We start from the raw sequence: 15,898 nt of genomic DNA, 5'->3' as shown, positions 1-15,898 counted from the left end.
AAGTTCATATCTTTCATTCAGGTTAGACCATTATCTTACAACATATTTTGTCATTTTACAACATTTTAGGGATGTTAATTTTCTAATCTTGAATTAATTGTTTGCTTTTCCGTTGGATAATTTCAAAGTAAAAAATAAATACATTTAAAAAAGGAATTTGTAATATAGTTATGAACTATTTTTAAAACTAGGTTTTGTTTAAACTATCAGACCATTTGGTCTCTCCTCAGAACAGGACAGTACCCGTCATCTTGCATTACAACTGATAAAAGCATTGTATTCTGGTGGGAACATTGACAAGGGTCCTGTTTTTTGCCACTTATATTGTGCTTGTGGTGCACGGAAACAGTGGTCTCAAGCAATTTCCGTCCGTCTCTCAGGGTGCCTGTTCACACTGTCGACTGCAGTGAAATGTCAAGAGTGCGGCCAGAACCGCTGCGGGGAACAAGACTGTGGCTTCGAGCTGATCTTACAACACGGAGAATTGACGCTGTAACATGTAAAGCGTAGGCGGCAGAAGCACAAGCACCTCCGTTTTTAGAGACTTTTGGAGGTGTTGTGTGTGTGTGTGTGTGTGTGTGTGTGTGTGAGAGAGTGTGTGTGAGTGTGCATGTGTGTGTGAGAGTGTGTCTCTGTGTTGTGTCTGTGTTGTGTGTGTGTGTGTGTGAGTGTGTGCATGTGTGTGTGAGAGTGTGTCTCTGTGTTGTGTCTGTGTTATGTGTGTGTGAGTGTGTGCATGTGTGTGTGAGTGTGTGTGAGTGTGCATGTGTGTGTGAGAGTGTCTCTGTGTTGTGTCTGTGTTGTGTGTGTGTGAGAGAGACAGTGTGCATGTGTGTGTGAGTGTGTGTGAGTGTGCATGTGTGTGTGAGTGTCTCTGTGTTGTGTGTGTGTGTGTGTGTGAGTGTGTGCATGTGTGTGTGAGAGTGTGTCTCTGTGTTGTGTCTGTGTTGTGTGTTTGTGTGAGTGTGTGCACGTGTGTGTGTGTGTGTGTGTGAGTGTGCATGTGTGTGTGAGAGTGTCTCTGTGTTGTGTCTGTGTTGTGTGTGTGTGAGAGAGACAGTGTGCATGTGTGTGTGAGTGTGTGTGAGTGTGCATGTGTGTGTGAGTGTCTCTGTGTTGTGTGTGTGTGTGAGTGTGAGTGTGTGTGTGTGTGAGAATGTGTCTCTGTGTTATGTCTGTGTGTGTGTGTGTGCGTGAGTGTGTGTGTGCGTGTGTGTTTTGTGTGTGTGTGTGTGTGAGAGTGTGTGTGTGTGTGTGTGAGTGTGTGTGTGTGTGTGTGTGTGTGTGTGTGTGTGAGAGTGTGTGTGTGCGTGAGTGCGTGCGTGTGTGTGTGTGTGTGTGTGTGTGTGTGAGAGTGTGTGTGTGTGCGTGAGTGCGTGCGTGTGTGTGTGTGTGTGTGAGTGTGTGAGTTTGTGTGTGTGTGAGTGAGTGCGTGCGTGTGTGTGTGTGTGTGTGTGTGAGAGTGTGTGTGTGCGTGCGTGTGTGTGTGTGTGTGTGTGTGTGTGCGTGAGTGCGTGCGTGTGTGTGTGTGTGTGTGTGTGTGTGTGTGTGTGTGTGTGAGAGTGTGTGTGTGTGCGTGAGTGCGTGCGTGTGTGTGTGTGTGTGTGTGTGTGTGTTGAACCCAGTGTGATACGGTGCTTAAACTGGCGCAACAAGATTTGGTGGTTTAGCAATGAAGGTATTGGTGTAGTGGTTATACATCTAATAATAAATTACCTATTTTTTCTGATAGAATTCCAATGCTTTTTTTAAAAAGGACATTAACGTAATGATCGAATATATATTAAGCACGCAATAGTTAACCTATATTATTTATTTATTTATTTATTTCAAACATAAACTCTTCATAGTTTCACGCTAGGAATGGATAAAGTCATAATAATCAATAGCATAAATACAGATTAAACAAACAGCTACGGGGGAATATTTCAGACTCTCAGGCAGAACAGTGGCAGAGACGGCAATACCATTTACAGATATCTAATTATGGTGCTTTTTAAATATGTATCTAAATCATTTGCAGATATCTATACATTACTTGCAGATATCTTTAAATTATTTAGATACATGTTTCAATATTTGAAGATATCTGAAAGTATTTGAAGATATCTTGAAATTTCTGATGAATTAAAGATGTCATAAATGATAATTTGGCTTGTCACTCTGGGCTGACCACAGATTAAGACTAATCGTGCAGCAAGTGGTTTTTGACTTTAACTTCATTGATTTGTATACATTCTCCTGATATGGACATATGAACGAGACTTGAGAGGAGGTTCTGTCTACTTCACTGCCATCCCGATCCAGCGTCCACGCAATATTCAAAAATAAGTAAAACCTGTTGTAATTTATATAAACCACGTGAAAGAATTTTAAGTGATGTTAATAGGTCATTTAGAAATATTTCCATCCAGTCTTATTTTGCCCCCTTTAGATATCGTTAAGTTTTTAGTGCTCCAATAAATAATTACTAAATACATTTAAGAAAATAAAGGAAATACATGTGTCGCTGTGTGGTAATTTCTGAATTCCTCCTCACTACGGAAAATATTTCAGTAATTATGTAGCCTACATTAAATTATATCTTTCAGGATGTTTAATCTATTGGAAATATACATGCGGTGGCAAAAATTATAACATCAGCATTTGGTGACCCCAAATCAACAATGTACACAACAGCCTTGTTCTATAATCATTTCCTGTGCTGTTCCAGTATTACACTTTCGTCCTACATTCAAAGACTTCCTCGATGCAGAGATAGCAGCCTATTGTAAAGACATGCACGTATAGCCTACTGTAAAACATTTCTGTGAAGCTTTCAACATGCTCCTCCAGCTGTTCCTTTTATATTCATGCCATGTTTTGAAAGGTAACTTTGTATTTCTTTACTTATCTTTCTATATTGATTGCTTAACTATTATTTCCAGCGGCCTTTTTAACTTTTCGCTGGTATTATAGTTTATGTAACTGCACATTAATAATGGATTCCTTTTATCATTGTTGTTTTCGGAAATGTTTATTTATTTATTTATTTATTTATTTATTTATTCCCATATTGACAGATTAAGGTACATTACTTTGTAAATACTACTACTAGTACTGCTGCTACTACTAATATAACATACATACACACCAGGGATTTGTAGTATTTTCCTGCACATTTGTAAGATAAGATGAGATAAGATAAGATAAGATAAGATAAAAGATAAGGTAGTACTTTATTAATCACCAAAGGGGAAATCTCAATAAATATATCACAATACTACATAAAACACAACGGCACAGATTGAGTGTTCATATTAAAAAGCCTCATAGCATGTGGTAAAATTGATCTGCAAACCTGACTTCAGCTACATAATGTTTCTTATTAAAAATGATAATCAGTCACAATTTACATAGGGAGACATTTTCAAAAATCTGGGTTGGTCACTAGGGAACATTTCCGAATTTTGGGTAATATGACACTGAATGACTGTCAGTTAGCTATACATTATTATATTGAAATTAATGAATTAATCTAATGCAGCACCAGTATTTAATGATAATGTGTTATGTCTTATTTTTATTAAGAACGTATTTTTCTTATTTGATCTGTATTCTATAAGCGCGTATACAAATGTATATTGGTAATATGCCATACATTTATTTCCAGAAAGATAGGTAACCTAAACATAGAAATAAAGCTCGTACATAAATAATAAGGCAACGTGTTTCTGGTAGAAAACTTTGTAAAAACATTTTTTGTTTGTTTGTTTATTATGTGTTCTTTCCATGCTGCTAAAAAACAATTTTGCCACAAATAAGACATTCGGGTTTCTGTATTTTTCTGCAGGTTTCCAGGATAGGCATGTTGTTAAAAAGCCCCCATTTAATTTATCTGAAACTGACACACAAACAACACGGATTAATAAACCGTTTTCTGTGTATTGCTTGCTTAATGAATTACACAATATGAAATAATAATAATAATAATAATAATAATAATAATAATAATAATAATAATAATAATAATAATAACCATTGAGATTAAAGATGTATCATATAACCCCTCACACACTCACGGTTTTGTCACTTTGAGTAACTGGATCTGAATTCAATGTATGTACTTATTTCCCCAGCTACACTGGCCCTGCTTTCCCAGTACCCGCCGTCAGTGGTGGCGGAGGTCGGCAGCAACGTCACCCTGCAGTGCGATATTGGTGAAGTCACGGGTTATTGCTTCACGGTAGCCTGGCTGAAATTAGACACGAAGAACCAAAAGCTGAAAGTCGACCACAACTCCCAGTCCAGTAGCACTGCTTCAGATACTCCGAGAGGGATGACCTGCCCATTCTTCATTAAAAACGCCACGGTCGCCCACTCCGGTACTTACTACTGCTCCTTCGTGCTGGGCCAACAGATCTACATCGGCAACGGGTCGTCGGTAATAATAACAGGTACGGCGACAGGAAGACACTTCGGCTGACCTAAACCTGATGCTCGGTCTGATATTTTCTTAGTCATGACGGGGGTTTCTTTTACTTCAACTGCCCACTCCATACTAAATCAATGGCAGGTGTTACTTGCACACAGTTTCCCCGCATTTGTAAAGTTTTGAAATCAACGACAATCAAAAGGTTACAAAACCACTGACTATACACAGCCTAATGAACTGGAAACGTTAAGTTTCTTTTAATCTGAAAAGAGATCAATGGTAAATGTATAATTTAACTAACCACGATTATTAACTAAATCAATCAGCGAATAATAATGAAAATTATTTGAATACTTTAGGTCTTAATCATTTTCAGTTATTGATTTGAACGTATTATTTCAAATGTCTAATTTGATTGAAGAATGCTTGCTAATTACCACAAAGTAACAAATAAATAAATGCCTGCCTCAGATAACACCAGAATATGTCTGAAACAAAAACATTAATTTAGACTCAGAAAACAAACGCAAAATCAACAAAATATGTGGTAAACATGGTATTTGAAGAATACATTCAAAATGTACAAATAAGAATCGACATGAGGCAGAAAAAAGGTAGACTATATGAATGCTACACGGTTAAATAATAATGTCTCATTATAGATTATATTATGCTAACGCCTAGAAACAGAGTTTTGCAACTTTGGTTATTATATCATTGCCTTTTCCTTACAACTATGGATATCGACACAAGTTTGAAGATTTCCAAATAAGTGGACATGCAAATACTTAATTAATTAATGAATTAATTTGTCTCTTAAAGTTTAATGGTTTTGGTAATGCGATGTGAAAGCATGCCCCTTACCTTACCTGCAAAATTTTACCAGCGAAACCAAACCACATAAGCCACCTGTGTTGACTGTTTACAATGCATGGAATTGGTGTTATCAAGACACATTGGTAGTCATAATAATGGCACGCACGCACACATACACACATATGTACAGACGGGTGATGGGTGACTGGTGATAAAGGAAAAAAACAACATAAAGTGTCTATGTAAAGTGTTGGGCCACCACAAGCCCTGCGCCTTGGTACAGATTCTACGAGTCTCTGGACTCTACTGGAGGGATGAACACCATTCTTCCAAAATATATTCTCTCATTTGGTGTTTTGATGATGGTGGTGCAGAGCATATGTGTTCAATTAGGTTGAGATCCATTGGCTGCGAAGGCCATAGCATATGATTCACCTTATTTTCATACTCTTCAAACCATTCAGTGACCCCTCATGCCCTGTGGATTGGGGCATTGATAAAGGATAAAGGTGATCACTCAGAATAACTTTGTAATTATTTGCAGTGACCCTTCCCTCTAAGTTAGGGATGCTGCACCATTTTTGAATGTAGTGCCCAAAGTCTGGTTTGTATACTTTGCTAAGTGTCAAAGGGTGCCAATGATACATTAGGGATAAAAAAGTTTTTACAGGAGCTAAACAGTATTTTTTTTAACCAATAATTATATTTTTTTGTTGTAATTTAAGTTATTAATAAAACATGCCAACAAAACAAACCACAATACAGAAAAATCTAAAAACTATGGACAGATAGAACCATCCCACCCACCCGCCACCTGCATCCACTGTCAACCTCCCCCCACCTTCAACCCACCCCCTTATCCCTCTGTAGTCCTGAGAGCAAGTGCCGCTCCAGTCTGCACATATTCTTCCCCAAAAATATTATAAATATGCAGGTTCCCTTTTTGCTCATGTAGCTGATGCAGGTCGGAGCTCCCCGCCCGCTCCGTGCCGCAGCGGCTCCAGCGCAGTACAGTGTTAAACTCTCTACCCCAAAAGAGCTCTTCCACCATGGGAGGCTCAACACTGTACAACTTTTACTGAGGGGTTAAGTCACTTTGTAACGTGCTCATTATAACCCGAATGAGCCCCGTTACACTCACAGATTATTGGCAATTTACATATATACAAAGCAATAGTAATAGCACATCACTAGCTCAATCCTTTTTGCAATATGTCCCTTTTTATTTTGGACAATGAGAATCTTTAATCCTCATTCAAATGAAATCAATCAATCTTAATTGTATATAGTGGAACACCATGCCAAAGCATGTCACAACATTAAAGAATAAGTGCATCATACAATTACTACATCATTTAAATGTTGCAGTATTGCTACAGTGCAGTAAAATGCATGAATCACATTGCATCACGCATTAAGTTTGAGGATTATAATGCTAAAGTACATTTAAAACCACCATCTACCCCCAAAACAAAGACCCACAGATTCTCCATTGCCCTGCCGTTACACACAAGTAGTAGAAGTTTGTTCATGTGGCTGCATTAGTAACCCTTCATATTGTTTTGTGTTTGTTTGCACTTGCACTCAGTTACTACCAATGCGCCTTAGTTTGTTATCAACGTATATTTACTTAATATCTACTGCTTTTACATTTTGTAAAATAACTAAAACAGGTAGATTAATATACATCGTGTGGCACTTATGTTTTAAGACAAAAATAATGCAGTGGTATCAATCTACCGTGAGCACAATTTCTTTATTTTTGAGAATTTACAGCTTTCTTTTGCGAAATGCATTAGGTTTTTAAATTGTCGCAGTGTTATATGAGTGATTGTGGCCATTCCTCCATCTGATACAGGAGATAACGGTAAACACAATGTTTTCCCCCGCGTGTTCAACAAACATGTCCATTGCTGACCACAATTAATCACAACAGGACAGACTTACAGTTTGTGTCATCTTGCTCCTGCTGCCACAGTGCTGCGCAGCCGCATAAACACTCATCATAACATTAACATCTCGTTCGTGAAGTGCAGATTTTCGCAGAGGATTCTACATTTCTAAACATAACTGCGAAAATCTGCGCAAAAACGCGACCTAAAACATTAACATTAGACAACATTAAAACATTAGACAATTGAGGGGCGTGCCATAGGTTCGCCATCCCTGCTCTAAGGGGACAAGTGGACCCAAACCATGCCAGGAAAATCCCCCCCCACAGCATAACAGAGCCTCCGGACCCCCTCACTGTAGGGGTCAAGAAGTCAGGCCTGTACTGTTCTCTTGGTGTCGCCACACATGCACTCGCCCACTTGTCCAGTTGATCAGTCATTGTCACTGAAACTCCTGCCATTCGCGCCCCAATAATGACCCTCTTTCAAAGTCACATCATTTCCTCTTGCCATCCAAAATCAAGGTCAGGTGGGCCTCCTCAGCATTTGTATACATGCCACAGAGCATGATAGGATGTTAATTGCTTAATTGTATCATGCAGTACACCTGTTTGGAGGCATCTGCATTCGTTATGTTCCTCCACTGATTTATTCAGGTTTTTCCTTTAATTTGTCACCCATCTGTATATATATATATATATACAGATAATAATAATAATAAAAGAGCATAAAATAATTTTTGTTTTAAATAGTGCATTATATATATATATATATATATATATATATATATATATAATGCACTATTTAAAACAAAAATTATTTTATGCTCTTTTATTATTATTATTATTATTAACAGCTAAATTTGTCAGTGTTTTCTTGTGCCTTTTTATTGATTTACTCTGTTTAAAATGTCTTTAAAACTCTTTGCGCACCAGCAAGAAAAGCACTCAATAAGTAAAGGTATTTTTATTATGATTATCAGTGATTATCATTCAACACAATGGAATGGTGTGTGACTCATGGGGGACCTAGACGATTCAAATGGGTCTGATGTGCCTTGATAATGCAAACTCCATGCATTGATAAAAGTCTTCCAGCACTGAGTTCAGGTTTGCATTTTTCTGTAAATCAGATATTTGAGTTCTCCTGGTACCATGACTGGGATTAACATTGATTAATTGCTTAAATTATAAATGTAATTACATCCATCCATCCATCCATCCATTTTCAAAACCGCTTATCCTGGTGAGGGTCGCGGGGAAGCCAGAGCCAATTCATGTAATTACATTTCACACAAATTTTAACTTCCACTTCCCAACTTTGTGCTTTTTACAATTGCTTCTTTATCTCCCTAATATTGTGAAGAGAAGCTTACCAAACATCTCTCCATTGAAATCCTCTCACCATCGGATATTGACCAGCCCTATGTTCCCCTCCTGTGTTTGGTCTTCGGGATCATTCCGTCAAAGGCCCATGTGTACTGGTTGATATTGGACAAAGTTTACAGTGGCCAAACTGACACCAGCTGGGAAAGCGAGAAGGAATCGGCTTCACAATTCACCCGAAACCAAATCCTCATCCCAGCCAATTTTTGGACGAGTGGAGTCCCTTGTACCTGTGTGGTAGAGACTGTGACTGGGAAGAATATCAGTAAAATAGTGCACTATGGTGGTGAGCCTCCATTCTTTCTCCATTCGATATGTAGTGATTTTTGTGTATTGGGTACTGTGGCCCTGAAATGCAAACAACGAAAACAAAATGTGCTGCTAAAAAATAAATGTTTGCTTGCTGAAAAACAAATGCATAGTTGCTGATAATCACATTCATAATCAAATTCAGAACCACAGAAAAAAACAAAACATTAATTGTTTCTGAAAAACTGGCTAAATTAACATGTTTAAAATCCTTTGGTTTAGTTTCAAAGTACATATGGATCCAATGTGTTTATTCTCCTTGTGTTGCAGGATCTAAAGGAATGTGCTTGTCACTGCTCTATGGAACTTTAGCAACCACTGTGGTCACCATTATTTTAGCCCTTCTGTTTATCATATTTATATGCCGAGGTAAAAAACAATCCACACCCCCCTACACAAATCAAATTTAAAATACAGCTTTGTTATATCTGCGTTTTATAACAGACAAATTATTTTATAACTTTTGTGTGTGTGTTCTTCACTCCTTTATTTTGTGTAGGGCGGAGAAAAGACCTTGATGTGAAAGAACGGTGCGTATTGAATGTAATTAATTTAAAAAAAAAAAATAAAAAAAAAAATAAAAAAAAAAATAATAATAATAATAATAATAATTTCTTAGACACCCTTATCCAGGGTGACTTACATTATAACCAATACATATATTCAAGCATTCCAAAGTGCAATAGTACAATCTGTACAAAATACAATAAACATACATTCTAGAACAATTAGTTAACAAGTGGGTATATAAAATGCATTGTACAGTTGAGTCCTAGGTATATGGGGGGCATAGGAGAATTTGCAGTAAAAGAAATAATATATAAGTACATGGGAGCATAAGGAATCATAGTAAAATAAAGGGCTTAATAGTGCTGAGCAGCCCAGGAGATTAGGTTTCTGTGTTGCAGGTAAAGTTGGAACAGATGTGTCTTCAGTAACTACTGAAGGTGGTCAGGGAAGGGCTATGCGGTCCTGATCTAGGTGGGAAGATCATCCCACCACTTGGGGGGAAGTGTAATTCCAGCAATTCTGATTAGTTAAACCTAATTGGTTCTGATTAACTATAGGCTACATTAATAACCAGACATTGGTACCGTTTATAGTTTATCATTCATAACAAATAATTTATTGAGCTATTTCCACCACCAGATCTTGGAATAAATACATTTACTATATAGTACAGTATAAGTAATCAAATCTTATTCTTCTAGGGGAGATGTAACCACGACAGCAGTGTATAGAAATCGATCTTCTGGTAAGGTTTTTTAAACTACTGCTTTTGTTTTTGCACAGTTTCCTTAATTCAATTATTTTCACTATATAGTTACACTATATTGTGAAAACTATGGCTAAGGGATATGATAAGACATGAATAGAGTGCTGTAACAGATTAATAGACTGTCAGTTGATCCTGATGATGGCAATATAGTTTTCAATGTTTATAAATATTATACAATGTATATATAATGGGGATCATTGTATATATCACAGGTGGCTAATGCTTTGTAGCTTAAGCGATCTGCCTATACCACCCCAAGAACTTAACAAGGCTGAAGAGGCCTCTAATCCACCCCTACTTCCCCCGGCACATTAAACAAAGACCTCAGAGCACCCAATGACAGATACCAGTTTAGCAGCAATCTATTATTTATTTTTGTCTTTAATTATACAGATGTACACAGAAAAGCAGGACAAAAAATCTTCTGCAAAGGGGAATGAACTAAATTAATCACTAAAATCATTGTTAATATAGCCTAGCCTAGGGTGAATAAAATATTCCTAAAAGCATCTAGAATTATGCCCTAGGGTCCCTACTCTAATCCTAAAATGATACAGAAGAATCCTCCTTCTAGAAAAGGACAGTTCACAACAGAAAATGTGCAGACTCTCATTGAGAGATGGTGGTTGACAGTCAGTTCAGCACAAGTGTGTCTCTGGAAGCTTAAAGGCACGAAGGAATATGTGAAATACATAAATATATATAATTGAAGTAACAGTCTGCTTCGATTTGACTTTTTAAAATGTATAATAAAATAGTTGGTTCTTTAATAAGTTGTTTAAGTTATTTAAAATAATGAAAAGGCTCTGATTTAGGAAATTATTAGTTAACTTAAGGGTTAAATTAAGTAATTGAGACCTCAGTTGGAACAGAAACCAGCAGGGGGGGGTATGGGGTCCTCCAGGACCAGGGTTGAGATCCTCTGTCCTAGTGGAACACATTGTGTGCAACAATAACTTATTAATTTCCTTGTTTAATGATGGTACTGTAGAAAACATGGAATAGACACATTTAAACTTCTTCATATGTACAGTTAGGTTAATTAACATGTTTATTTGCTCAATAATATTCATTATTATAATATAGCCTGAGAATACATTATGACAAATACTGATGATACATACAATTTTCATATAATTGGCAACCCATAAACATTCTATCTACATTCTCTACCCAGTATAGACTGGTGTCCCATATTCCATATTCTATCAAAATGTGGACTGGGGTTCCTCAGCTTTAGTGCACAATAGCTGGTATTAGTAATTAAGATCTTACTTGGAACAAAAACCAGCAGGGCGGAGGGTACTCCAGGACCGGTTTGAAAACCACTGGTCTAAATTGTAAGGTAGAGAAAATCGCACTTTCCATAGTAGGCCAACTGAGCAGGGTTTATTTAGCAAATAATGTAATAATAAGGATGTACATTGTAAATTAAGTTTTAATGGATTTATTTATATCTTCTTAAGGACAACCAGGAAAATCAGCCAGATGTGAAATAAAGCAATCAACAACGGTAAAGATAAGCATTTAATTTATTATTATTAGTATTACTGATTAGTCAAATGTATTGAATCTGAATTGAAATGCCTATAAGTAAACATGTCACTCTTTCATAGCCTAATTATTAGTATTACTAGCTTGTTGTAAAGGTATCAGTAGTAGAAGTTCAGCTTCTTATAAAAAAATAAATGCTCATTTGGAAGTGTTTGTTTGTTTGACAGGAAGTGCAATATGCAAGTTTGGAGCTTGACTTTCGGGGACCAAGGCCAAACATGATTTTGCATTCGGATTTTGTGGAAGACTAGAGAATGAGTACAGGATATTTTATTTGATAAACCTCAATATGGTTTTAGGTTGTGTTGATTGTTTACTGATATTATAAGACTGCTGTATGGGAGGTAATATGGGAAATTAATGCAGTTGAAACCATTACCCACTGTTCTTTTATTAAGGTATATTATCATAGATAATGTGTACATGATGTAATACAGTTTGAGTTTTTGTGGTGTAGAGTTTTTGTTTTACTTACATATTTATTTATCACTTGCAGCATAGGCCTACTTTTAATATTATACAGTATTTGTTTCCCCCAGTGGATTAATAGTGACACAATTGTCATAATTTTGGCTCTGTACGCCACCACAATGGATTTGAAAGGAAACAAGAACAAGCAGGGACTAAAGACAGCTGCAGTTCAGGCCTGGCAGAGCATCACCAGGGAAGAAACCCAGCATCTGGTGATGTCAATGGGCTCCAGACTTCAGGCAGTCATTGACTGCAAAGGATTTGCAACTGAATATTGAAACTCAAAATTTAATTCATGTTAGTTATGTTAGTTTGTCCAAATACTTTTGAGCCCCTGAAATTGGGGGAACCACATATTAAAATGGGTGTAATTCCTAAAACATTCACCCAATTGGATGTAACTACCCTCAAATTAAAGAGTTATAGTTAAAGTTATAAAAACACTAAAGTCTACACTTAATGTATCTTGATTGTTTCCTTTCAAATCCATTGTGGTGGCGTACAGAGCCAAAATTATTACAATTGTGACACTGTCCAAATATTTATGGACCTAACTGTGTATATATATACTATATTTGAATTTGACATTGCATTACATTTAGACTGGTTTATCTACATTTATGAATGTTTAAGTTTAATATTTTTAATTTAAGGTTTCATACAATGACTTTGTTGCTAAAGCTGAGTTCAAATACTTTTTCATACTATTGGCTCTAACGATGGCGAGAACCCAGACCATATCCAACAACTAAATGTGAAGCTATTTTAAGGTGGCTCTTAATCTAATAAGGGATTAATAATGGAAAAATTGTGCTGTGGGTAGGGGCACAGAGAGGGGATAAAAGGGAGGAGGAATCAGAAGGAATGGGGCAGTCTGTTCAATCTCTACCCACTGTGTGTATTGCTGTGCATAATCAATAAAGCTGTATTTAGTTCTACCTACCATGAGTTGGTGCTACTCTTTTTAAAACCCGGCAAATACTACAATGGTGTCAGGAAGTGGGATGCTGATGAGCTCCAAGAAGTTTAACTGGGAATCCAGGCCGCAATGTCAGAGCACCAAGTAGTACATAGCTTGGCGGCTTTGCATTTGTGGGCCAGCTGAGACACAAATCTTCCACTTTTGATTGTGGGTCCAGTTGGGAGACTTTTATCATTCAGTTCGAGAGTGCCAGTAAACACAACAGCTGTGGGGGGCACCCAATTGCAGATGATGGGGCAAATTGGCAGGTGGCCTAGACCGGCTTGGAGAGCTAAAGCTGGCATCTAGTTGCCACAAGGGCTGCCAGTGAGTGTCCAGAGTACATAATTTACTCCACCACCACATCTATCACTCCAGCAATCTCTCCCATGTGGCCTCTTTGCGCTTGTCTGCTAGCTCTGCCACATATACAGCCATCAGGCTAGATGTATTTTGAATGCACACAATCTGCCACATAGGACTTACGTCAGTAGTCCTGCACTGGCAGTTTGGAGAGACAAAGTCTCTCTGTGTGGTGGAAAGCGACAGAGTGGAGATTAGGGCAGTAATGGCATAGTCCACCACCAGGAAAGCCGCTGTGTCAGCTCCTTGAAAATGAGGGAATTGCCCACCAGCTTGATAGTGGACAGCCCCAATACAGGCTTGTACTGTACTAGGGCTGTACTATTTGGACGAAAAATCATATTGCAATTATTTTGATAGATATTGCAATTGTGATTTCAATTGCAATATGATAATTTCCTTGTGACATGGTCAAAAACACACATCCTATTGTTTTATTTGACAGATTGAATATATAGGAGCTTGAACAAAAGGCATAATAAATAAATCAATAACTAACTTCTTTTTCACAGAACTATATTTCAAAATAAAGAAATCAACTGTGGCACTTAGCACCTACTACCATACCCTGTTTAGAGGCACATAAATATTGTGTCTTGGCCATGTACCCTCTGAACGGGTCACGGCCAGGTTGTGGACAGGAGTTTCAGACCCAAGTGCAGAAGCACGGGTTGGGGCAAAAGGCAGAGTCACAGACAGGCAAGGGGTTATTAAACAAGAGTAAACATCAGTAAACAGGCAAAAGCAGCAATGCCTGAAATTCAGGCAACAGGTCAAAAGGAAGGCATGGGTCAATGATACAGGAGTCAGTGGTACATAAACAGTGCTTAATAATGCAACTCTGAGAAAATACAATACTTCACAAAGAGTTTGAGGAACAAAGGCGTATATATATGCTGGGAAGAGGGAAGCAGGTAACAGGCTGTGAGTGCTGGACCAATCGGAGGAGAGGGTGGAAAAATCAAGTGCACATGGTGTGCAAGAATGCCAATTGGGGAAGTGCATATGTTGCTGAGGAATGTGAGAGGGTCAGAATGGGGGGGAGGATGACCTCTGGTGGTGCACTGGGGAAGTGTAGGGTGAATGCATAACAGAATGGCACACATACACAATCCATGTCTCAATTGTATCAAGGCTTAAAAACATCATTTTATAACCTCCTCCTCCTGTCTTCCTATTCATCTACATCTACATCTATGATTTAAGTGGTTTTAACAGGTTAAATCAATAGAATAATAGCTTTCATCTAGATTTGCCTTGGCTATTTCATTGAAAGAGCAGATGTTCCTAATGTTTTGTACATTCAATGTATATGTCGTGCGTAATGCAAAACTCAGCAAAATATTATGCTAAAATAATTACTGGAGGCTTGCTGAATGTCATTTTAGTATTTTTTTTGCAAGATTAGACCATATTTCCTAAAGTCGAAAAGAACATAGAAGTAAAATCTATTGTTGAATGCTTGGTGGACATTGTGGTACATAGCATATCTTGTTTATTGCCACAGGGTGGTCCCCCTGAGTAGGCATACAGAATCTTGTAAAATATTGACAATTATGACATTCTGGAACCAGACAGTCTACTAATCAAAACAAGACCATCCATGTTTTAGTAGAAGCAACACACACCCGTAGAGAGCTCAAAATGTCAAGATGGAAAACTCTGTTTACAGTGTAATAATACACAACAATTTGACATAATTGGATTTGAACTTCTCTGTGCTTGATAGAACATCAAATATATACTGGATTAATCGTTAAATTGTTCTGAACAAAACAAGCCTATTTGCAAACAAGTTCAATTGAAATTGAGTGATCTGTGACCATCTGAATGAGAGCCCCCCACCTCCCCCCCGCAAGAGAATAAGCTTTCAAACGATGTGCACATTGTAGGAATACAGTGATACAGTGTAACTTCTATGCACAGGAGCTGCGCATAAAATAATGCTTAAGAAGGTGTAGTAACACAGTATATAACTCTGAAATGTATGTTATTTTTCAGTTTTTGGTTACCTAAACTTTTTTTTTTAACCTGTCAGTTTACCGCTTACCTTTGTAACATTTAAGGTTATTCACTGGACTTGAACTGATTACATTTCAATAACAATTGGAAAAATTGGGGTGTTCTAAAACTTTTGACCGGTAGTATATTTCCGTGTCAAACGTGAGTCAACTAGGGAACTGTTTTGGAATTGAAAGATAACCTTAATTGTTATATATGTGATGCCATAATTCATGCATTAATTAATTAGGCATTTGTGCCCATTATTATAAATTGTGACAGCTATTTTATATTCATTTAGTCTCAAAGTGTCCAGATGGAAGAATGTTTAGTATGGCTGAACAACGTCCGTGTTTTGGAAAACTAAATTCAAAATAGGGGATGGTGAAGTAAGAGTTTGTAAAGATAAAAGTAAACACTAATGTAGGAAGTAGAGGAAATAAAAGATCCTTT

The 15,898-nt window shown here is 37.4% G+C and overlaps 1 protein-coding gene across 1 annotated transcript; it reads left to right on the top strand.

The window, feature by feature from the left end:
• The first annotated feature begins 2,776 nt into the window (after positions 1 to 2,776).
• On the top strand, positions 2,777 to 13,029 carry LOC136767712 (uncharacterized). The gene is made up of 8 exons (XM_066721660.1): positions 2,777 to 2,869; positions 4,119 to 4,436; positions 8,488 to 8,793; positions 9,087 to 9,185; positions 9,316 to 9,346; positions 10,028 to 10,071; positions 11,562 to 11,608; positions 11,817 to 13,029. Exons 1-8 carry the CDS (start codon positions 2,824 to 2,826, stop codon positions 11,898 to 11,900), a joined length of 975 nt encoding a protein of 324 aa, XP_066577757.1. The 5' UTR covers positions 2,777 to 2,823; the 3' UTR covers positions 11,901 to 13,029.
• The last annotated feature ends 2,869 nt before the right edge of the window (positions 13,030 to 15,898 follow it).

Source organism: Amia ocellicauda, chromosome 14, assembly GCF_036373705.1.
Source record: "Amia ocellicauda isolate fAmiCal2 chromosome 14, fAmiCal2.hap1, whole genome shotgun sequence".
Classification (NCBI taxonomy): Eukaryota; Metazoa; Chordata; class Actinopteri; order Amiiformes; family Amiidae; genus Amia; species Amia ocellicauda.
Note: the sequence above shows the minus strand (reverse complement) of the source record. Positions and strands in the feature narration are given on the sequence as shown.